Raw genomic sequence first — 9,144 nt, forward strand, 5'->3', positions numbered from 1 at the left:
ACGGTGGTTCTGCCTGTACCTGGCCAACCATCTCCAGATGGTGTTGTTGGGGGATTATTGCTCTGCGCCATGGTCTCTGCACCATGAACTTCCATAGGGCTCTATGTTGTCCCCCATGCATTTCAACATCTACATGAAAACTGCTGGGGTGGTCATCAGGAGGTTTGGGCTCAAGTGTCATCAGCGCTCTACTTAGCTCTACCTCTCATTCTCATCATCTCCAGGTGAGGCAGTGACTCTTCTGAACCGGTGTCTGAGCTTGGTAATGGACTGGATATGGGCCAATAAGCTGAAGCTCAATCCAAGACAGGTACTGTTGGTGTGGCATCCATCTGTTCAACTGGGGACTTTTCAACCTGTTCTGGACAGGGTTGCACTCCCTCTAAAGCACAAGGTTCACAGCTTTGGAGTACACCTGGATCCCGAGTTGTCACTTGCTGCCCAGGTGGTCTTGGTTTCCAGGATTGCTTTTTATCAGCTTTGGCTGATCTATCAGCCGCATCTCTATGTGGAAAAAATGGAGCCTTGCCACAGTTATCCATCTATATCCAGGTAACCTCCTGCTTGGATTACTGTAATGCCCTCTATGCGGGGGCTGCCTTTGAAAGCAGTCCGGACCTTGTAACTTGTCCAAAATTGGGCAGCACGCCTCCTGACCAGGACTGGAGTTCATGAGCATATTACCTTGGTCCTTTGCAGGCTACATTGGCCCAATTCAAAGTGCTTACATTAATACATGAAGTCCTAAACCAGTGGTTCTCAACTTGTGGTTTGCGGACCCCTGGGGAGCCATGATGTCATCACCAGGGGTCCAGGGAAGGCCTGAAGAAATGTTGTGGTTTTTTGCAGTTAAATCTGAATGAACAAATGAGTGAATGAATGAAAGCAAGAGGGAATGGGAAATAGAATAACATCTTAATTTTCCATGCTTGTTTGTAAAACTTGGCTTTTTAACCTATTGCCCCAATTAAAAACAATCAGAGGTATAAATCAGCTGAGAGTAGTTGTCTGATGGCAAATAAGTGCGTTTGGTATTTCTGGACACACTGAGAACCTGCAAGTGGATGACTCTGAGGGGCAGGAAGCACATGACATTTCTTGATATTGTGCAGACAGCCAGAGAACACGGGGCAGAGAAAGCCAAGCCTCAGTCATCTGTTGTTTGTTTGTTAAGGTTTTTTTTTATGTTGCTACACTGGATTTCATAACAGCGCATTTCGGTTTAGCCTCAGGATGGATCGCTGGCTGAATTTGAAACATATAGAATCATTGCAATAAAGATATTAAAATAGGAGTGTGTGCATTAAAAGATTAACTTATTTTCCCATCTTTCCAAATTTGAAGGCCCTTCATGAGAAAACTGAAATAAATATTTCATGCAGTCTAGTGCTTTAAATCTTAAGTCTTGGTGGTCTGTGGCCACAAAAGGTATTTCAAGGGGGTCCATGGTGAAGGAAAGGTTGAGAACCATTGTCCTAAAGGATTTGGGGCCAGGTTATCTAAGGGAGTGCCTCTTTCTATATGTACCAGCCCATTCACTTTGGCCCTCATCTGAAGCCCTCCTCTAAGTTCTTCTAGTGAACAAAATGAGGGAGGAGATTGCAAGGAGGACTTGTTCATGTATAGCACCCCATCTTTGGAATTCCACTGGTGGTCTGGTTGGTGTCTTTGGCCTTTAGGCACCAACTGAAGGCATATCTGTTCCATACTTATTTTAACAGGTGGATTCTTGATTTTTAATGTTTAATTTTTACATTAATATATGCTGTTGCCAATACGTTTTAAATGCTAGTTATTGATCAAACTAAAAATGATTTAAGTTTTATTTTTATGTTTTATGTATTATTTATTGTTCTATTCTTATTTTGTTTAATTTAATTTTGGTAGCTTGCTTATGGATTGTATTGTTATTGGTCTTTTATGAGTTCCTGTGTTGTGTATTGTATTGTTTATTATGCTATTTATGGAATTCATCATGATGTAAGCCTCCCAGAAAGCCTATGGCTAGTGGAATGGGATATAAATAGAATAAATAAATAATAGGCATAAAAACAATTCCTAGTATGCTTCATGGCTGTTCAAAGGGATGCTGGAAGTTGTAGGAGTTTTTCCTGCTAAAATTGATTTAAGAAAGCCAGTGTGGCATAGTGGTTTGAGTGTTGGAATGAGACTCAGGAAATTCAGGTTCTAGTGCCCACTTGGCCATGAAACTTACTGGGTGACTTTGAGCAAGTCACAGACTCTCAGCCTAACCTACCTCACAGGGCTGCTGTGAGGATGAAATGGAAAGAAATTTGTTAGCCACCCTGGATTCCTTGCAAGAGTCAAAAAGACTAAATATAACTGTAATGTAATTATAATTCAGACAATTCTGCTGTGTAATGTTGTCTACTGCTAGGATCCCCATTATACTGTGCTGGTGGTTACAGCCATCTTGTATTATGCAGTCTCTATCTTATATCAAAGCTGGGGCTGAGAGCAACATGTACCATTTATTTGTTTAATTAATTTTCTATCACCCAATAGCCAAGTAGCATCTTTCTAATAAATGATTCTAAGAGCTGTCACGAATTCAGTATTTTATTAGTGAAATACATCACAGGCCACACAACTGTTGCACAGAATTACACATGTGCTGCCAGGATGGGCATTGACACAGTGTCTACAGGCATTTCAAGCAAATTCATAATGCTAACAGCCTGTGTGTGTCCAAAACACATAGACTCTTTACCTATGCCTGTTGGAAACAGGCAGGTGAGTAAATGCCCCCTCTCCCCGGCCCTAGTATTTTGCAAGGTAAATTTAGCTACATTTGCCATCTCTTCTGACTCTAAGTGGAAGATCATTTGAATGCGGCTACATTATGTTCACACACTCACACACACGCAGTAAAATACTGTAAAATGCAGGTCTTGACACAGGAAACGAGGGGTATGAACATTTTTCGGCCTCATGTGCTGCATGTGGGGACGCCATAGGCGTTGGGAGGCTGCTGGTGCACCCTCAGCACCGTCTCCCCCAGTGCAGGGCTTGTTTCGCTTCCCATGGCTCTGAATAACGGCTTGAGTTGGTGTGGCAGCAGCGCCTTCCCCACCTCTGCTGCGGGAAGCTGTAAAGAGGATCCATGTGCTGCCCATGATAATTCTCTTAACAAACCACAAGAGCTTCTTTTCCTCATGGCATGACAATGGCCTTTCCACTACTTTTCTAATTGGATATTTCTACTTGGGTTGCTTCTGGAGAGGATAGCAGCTAACATACACCACTCCACCTGTATATACCTTGTCGTACCCCTATCATGCCGCAAAGTAAGCGTTGACTTTCTTCGTCTGGTAGTTGCTTTGTGGGCATACTGATGCACCGCTCACTCCCCTGCTCAATGCGAGGGCCTCTGCCTCCAAGCCAAAAGCTCTGCCAAATTCTGTGGGGCTGTTAGAAAGCAGCTTGCTGGCTAGCTTACAGCTGATGTGCCATCAGGCTTATTTTTTCCCTTTCTCTTCCCATCTGCTTTTCCTCCGTACTGTTACTTTTTAGTTAGTAAGCCAGAGAGCTGATCTTGTCCTTTTTTATTGACTGCATGTAAATACTCCTCTCCAAGATGGTGCTGATGATGATTTTGGGTTTGGTATTCGGTTGCTTTAGTGAGACTAAGGCAGTAAGCCTGTGCTAGTACTTTATCCGCGAGCGAGTAGAGCCGGTCCAATTACTTGGGATTCGATGGGTTTCCCTCTTTTCTTTCTCACTGTTTGGATTCAGCCACCACAGCATTATGCTAAAGCTTGCAACTCAGCAGAAAGCAGCTGCAAAATGCGCCACCGTGGTGGTGAGGGACGCGAGCCCCTTTCGGGTTCAGGAAAAGTTAACTGGGGCAAAGGTGGAGCTCGGAGGCCGAGACTCCCTCGCTAGCTCCGCCTGGGGGTGGGAGAGGCGAACTTGGGAGATCCGTTGGGACAGTCTAGCCTGCCGCGGCTGCTGCTCGATGTTCCCCGTCGGAAAAGCTGCCCCGGTAAAGAGGGGTCGCCTCTGCCCAACTAGGACCGACACGCTCTTGCCGGGGTGCCCCAGGCAGTCCTGCCTGCTCTGCTTGGCCCCACGAGCTTAAGGCAGCGTCGCTCCGGCTAGGACGGTGGCGTGTACAACGCGGAGGATCGCGCTCAACTCCTGCTCTCATGGGGGAATATATCTCCCCACTTACGCACGATTGCGCAGTCAGAGCATGCGGGCTGGAGTTCCCTTTTAGCAGGGAAAGCACGTGCGACGATGAACTGTCGAACCCCGTTTGCGCCGAAGCGCTTGCCGACACGCCCCCTCTCTGGCTCCTTTGAAAGGCCACGAGGATTTCCCCATCATCTCTCCTCTTCCTGTTGGCTCTGCGTTGCTGCCGCACGGGGGACCTTTCCCTTTAGTCCCGGAATGTATTTCAGCCCGTTTGCAGCGAAACGCTTTCTTTGCCTGCTGTCTCCTCTTACGCCTATGGATCGGTTGATTAGGGTACAGTAGATAATCGCACTTAAATCCCTCTGCGCTATTTTCTCTTTCAGATCTGCTTAGATGGTTAACCCTGTTTCTTTCTTGTCTTGAAATTTCATCGAGCAACTCTTGCTTGAATTTTGCAATTCTGTAAGCAGTGGGTGGGCGAGGGTAATTTTGAGCAATACGTTGAAAAATTTACAAACACTAAAAGGCATATTTCCTAATGGGTTGGCAATTGTACGTTTTGAAGCTAAGAGTTCCTTAATTGCAAGTCATCGAACCCTTTTGAACTATCTTTGGTGACACTCCTAAAGAGATTAACAATGCAATTCCCTGCATCGCTATCTGGAAGCAAGGTCCATTGCTTTCAATGCGGGTTACTTCCAGTGAAGTGGGTGCAGGATGCAGCCTGAGGAATACCATATGCTCCTCTTCTTTGAAGCTTTGTTAGAGCAAAGTTGTAACGTACTTGGTCTTTACTATTATTAGTACAGAACCCAGAGTTAGCGGTCATTCTGAGTTACTGTATCCCCAGTAAAAGGGAGTGTCTTAATATGTTTAGTAGCAAAGCCTGCCTCATGGAAAAACTGCCACTCCACTCCCTTGCCTGCTATCCCTACAAATGCTCTGTTCTGTTCAGATCAGGACGCATTGCCCTGGGGGAAATACTTTGCTGCTTCATTGCACTAGTAGGAAGCAGTTCCTTTTGCAATGGGCATGTTGCTGCAATCTCATTTTTTTTGTTATAGGAGGTGGATAGTATTACCACTTTTATGAAGCAACCAGCAGAAATGATCGACACTTATGGGTTCTTCACCTGGAAGACTTTAACCAAAAGCGTGCTTTTGGGAACTGCTTTTAAAGGGATGGGACAAGATGGCTGCAGGGTATTTGCAAGGCAGTTATAGAATATATTTTATTCCTGGGTGTGACTTTCTAGATAAAGCAGTAGTGGGATTTCGCTGGCCCTCACCAGGCTCTGGTCCATAATAAGGGTTCCAACATTTTGAGATTTCTGAGGGAGCCACTACAATTGGGTAGTGCCTACTTGTAGATAGCTGTGATTTTATTTGGCAGAGCCTCTGCAGTATGATGAGAATCTACTTAGCCACCCTCCACTATCATTTAAGTTCTATAGGATACATGCTGCAAAAATTTGTTTATGCAAGTCCCAGGTTTTCAATACAAATCTCACTACAGTGGTTCAACTCTGACTTCTGTTGATGGCTCAAGATGTTCTCTGAAAACTCTTAAAACATAAAACTGGTTTTAGGTGGCATATGGTGAGCTGTCCTACCATTTTTTTAGCAGTTCACTATGAAGGGGAGTTTAGGGGTACCAAATGGATTTCTCCTGGGAACCCTCTAAGTATCATTGGTTTATCTGCTTTAATTTCTTCACAGCATTCAGCACAGTATTTGCAGCTTTAACAAATGCAGACAAGAAATGTATTGTTGTTGGTTGTGATATCTTATAATTTACAGAAACCATTTGAAATCTGGGCAGGGCTTTTCCTTAATGCATTGAAAACTGAAGCTAAACTGGTTTTCTGTTGCTCTTGCTGCCTCTAAACAGGTGAAATAAAAGAGGCTTCCAAGGCGGAGTGTGGCCACAGGAACAGCAAGTGACTATTTGTCTTGGAGTACGATGCCCACGGATGATGCCCCCTCAACCTTAGTGAAAGTGCTCCACCTGGTTTTCCTTTCAACTTTCTGGGGAATGCAGATATGGGTCACTTTTATATCCAGTAGGTTGGATCTTCTGCACAATCTAGTCTATGCACACATAGGTTCAAAGGCCAATTAATTATAATGACTTCCTTCATTAGTATGACTTAGGAGGAATTTGGCATATCTGGCTATATGTATATGGGCTAGGCAAATAGGATGATAACACAGTGGAAAACATAAGATTTAAAATCTGGATTAGTTTCTATTTCTAGCTCCAGCAGGGGAAACCCTAACTATGGAAATCCTTTCTGTACTCCCCAATAAACAACTAAAAGGATCCCAGTTATTCAGTCAGAAGAGATCTGTGTAGACCTAGTTATATTGTACCCAAGATAAAACAGTATAAAATATGTAAGAAAAGTATTTTCAAAGAGACATGGGATAAGAATAGGTTATTTCAATGACCCAATTCCTTTGTGCATTTTCAGGTTTTGTGATGGAAAATAATCTCTCACGACACACATTCAGATTCATTCAAAGTTTCCTCTTTCCTTATTACTTGCACATCGGTTCTGCTTGCGCTTTCATCAACCTGACAATATTTGCCATGTGTCATCCCAGCGAACTTCTCAATGAGGAAGAAACCATGCAGGTAATAGGTCCCCGTTTTTAGAAGAATACGATGCAATAAGCATTTAGTAAGTGGCATTCCGTTGTCTCCTGTTCTGTCTTGTTTGTTATGCAACTTGTACATCAGCATGCCTGCCTTACAAAGAAATGGTTAAATGAGAAGCCATTGAAGTACCAACTACCCAGACATTCTGGGTTTATGCAGTGAACTTCCCATAAGGCTTCCCATAAGGACTGCCACAAGTATTAGTGGGAAGACCAACACATTAGCAGAAGTGTCAGGCTAGCAAAGAATGATTGAGTTCCTGGAGACGATATCCCTTATGCAGAAATATGACCAGTATTAACCTTGCTTTGAAAGTAGTTGTACAGTCCATTCCCTAGCCTGCTTTTGTAGCTCTTTCGTACTACTGGGGTAAATGGCAGTTGCTGAAATGGTTCAGGGACTTATACCAGCCACAAACCCTGGTATGCAGTACCTACTGATTTATATTCCCTAACAATAAAAGTTCCCAGCATAACTGTCTTTCCTTTCCAGATTACAGTCTTTTTCATTTGCGTCATAGCTGCTGCTCTAAATGCTCAGTGGTTTGGGCAAGTGACTTCGGACATTATGGCTGAAATGCATCTGATTGAGCAAAGCTATGGCTTCGGAGGGGCTGTTGGGTTGTTCTCAAATAGATCCCTCATCCGGTTGCGTCGACTGGATTCTAATTACAAGGATCTGACCAACAGACTGAGCATCTACCATGGCTTTTCCTCCCTTTGCAACCTGTGCTGCATTGCATGCAATGCCTTGAGTCTTTACTATATGGCTGCTCACCTGTCAGCACTATAATCACAAGGACAACTAACCCAAAGCTCAGGCTTCGCATGGGCATGTTTGTGAATATATGGGCTACAGTGGCTTAAGCCATGTTATGAACTGCTATAGAGCACACTTCACAGAAGAGTCACAGGCTGTTGAGTCACCATTTTTCCAATTTTGTATGCTGCAAAATCTCTTGAGCAACTGTGGGATTTAGTAGTCAGTGCCCTAACTGAACTTTAATACAAGTCTGAGCTCCTGGTTGATCAATAAGAAAGTTCAGAGAGGCTGAAGTACCTAAAACAATTTAAAACCACCAAGATATTAATTTTAAGTACCATTCTTGGTTTTTTAAAACTTCCTTGATCAGGGTGGGTCGTACATCTTCCCTCCCAACCCTGCTTTCACAGTCTATAGTCTCAGTTCTGGGAGGAACTCAACTAATACTGCAAAAACGATCAAGTCTAAATATCTACTGATCACATAGAACATTTCAAAAACAAGCTATGCAGAAATACAGTGATGGTATTTGTACAATGTAAGGACTATTTGATACACTGCTTTCATGCTCAAATGGGGCCCAGTACCTCTTTCAGCCCAAAGGTCAAATTTCATTTTGGAATTGCATCCCAGTGGTGGTTGGGGCAGAAAGGGTGGGGTCAAAATATTTATTTTAGCTTAATACTCTTAATGCAGGTAACCAAGACTTAAAAGATGTTTTCCAGCCTTTTAGAGTAGGTGAGCAGAGGTGTGCTGTACAAAAAGCAGGAAACCACCAAATGGTTGGTGGCTGGGAAAAGGACATGTGGCTGTCTGGGAAATGCCAGAGGATGAGCTTGGGGTCCATGGTGACCTGGGCTGGGCCCAGAGACCTGCTATTTTCCACCCATGTAACTAGCAGGGAGGGCAAAGATCCTGAAGCCACAAAGTGAAGCAGTTGGGTAGATGTGAGAAATGCACTTCTTCCAGAAATTAAATCTTACTGTAGAATATATAAAATGTGTTGGACTGCATCTTCTGTTTAGTCTAGTCTAGTCCCCTGCTCCCCCCCCCCCCCCGTAGGCTAGTTTGATCTTAGTACAGCAAAAAAACAGTAAAACTGCAAAGTTCTCAACAAAGAGCTCCACATTCTTTTGTTGAAGAACACAAGACAGTAGTGAATAAGCTATAGCAGTGCTGTAATCTCTGTTGCTGTGAGCAAGCAGACAATCTTATCTGTTGATCCACATGACTACTGGATAACAGCAGGCAGGCGGACTAGAACTCATACATTCCAGTCCAGCTGCACCAGTGGATACAAGTAGAGCAGATACACCTTAAATCTCTCATATGATGAATTAATGGCATGTACTATTATGTTAAAATTCACTGTCCCATTTGGTCTCAAAAGTGGAAGCCCTGTGTACAATTCAAATGATTTATGGCAACTTCTGTACTTTGAGAACTAACTTGATCTTCAAACCAAGACTCTCCTTCTCTTAAGCAAAACTCCGTGTTTTATGTTTTAACAATTGAGATGCAAAATGTCATTCCTTTACTGGAAAAGGTGGATAAAGAGGCTTA

General features: G+C 43.5%; 1 protein-coding gene across 2 annotated transcripts; it reads left to right on the plus strand.

Annotated features, from left to right (window-relative positions):
* Positions 1-3,976: 3,976 nt before the first annotated feature.
* Positions 3,977-9,012, plus strand: LOC123023466 (transmembrane protein 205-like). Of its 2 annotated transcripts, XM_044430252.1 has the most exons (4): positions 3,977-4,491; positions 6,049-6,220; positions 6,632-6,795; positions 7,312-9,012. In XM_044430252.1, the coding sequence occupies exons 2-4, from the start codon at positions 6,121-6,123 to the stop codon at positions 7,609-7,611; spliced, it is 564 nt and encodes a 187-aa protein (XP_044286187.1). In that variant the 5' UTR covers positions 3,977-4,491; positions 6,049-6,120; the 3' UTR covers positions 7,612-9,012. The 2 variants fall into 2 exon arrangements, with proteins under 2 accessions (XP_044286187.1, XP_044286188.1); XM_044430253.1 differs by lacking the exon at positions 3,977-4,491 and having other exon boundaries at positions 6,025-6,220.
* The last annotated feature ends 132 nt before the right edge of the window (positions 9,013-9,144 follow it).

The sequence above is a fragment of the Varanus komodoensis genome, unplaced genomic scaffold (genome assembly GCF_004798865.1).
Source record: "Varanus komodoensis strain SLA01 unplaced genomic scaffold, ASM479886v1 scaffold20_1, whole genome shotgun sequence".
Taxonomy (NCBI): Eukaryota; Metazoa; Chordata; class Lepidosauria; order Squamata; family Varanidae; genus Varanus; species Varanus komodoensis.

Coding starts and splice junctions, on each gene's coding strand:
- LOC123023466 (XM_044430252.1), top strand. CDS start 6,121: ATGCCCACGGATGATGCCCCCTCAACCTTAGTGAAAGTGCTCCACCTG. Junction 6,221..6,631: donor ATGGGTCACTTTTATATCCA/GTAGGTTGGATC, acceptor GTGCATTTTCAG/GTTTTGTGATGGAAAATAAT. Junction 6,796..7,311: donor ATGAGGAAGAAACCATGCAG/GTAATAGGTCCC, acceptor TTTCCTTTCCAG/ATTACAGTCTTTTTCATTTG.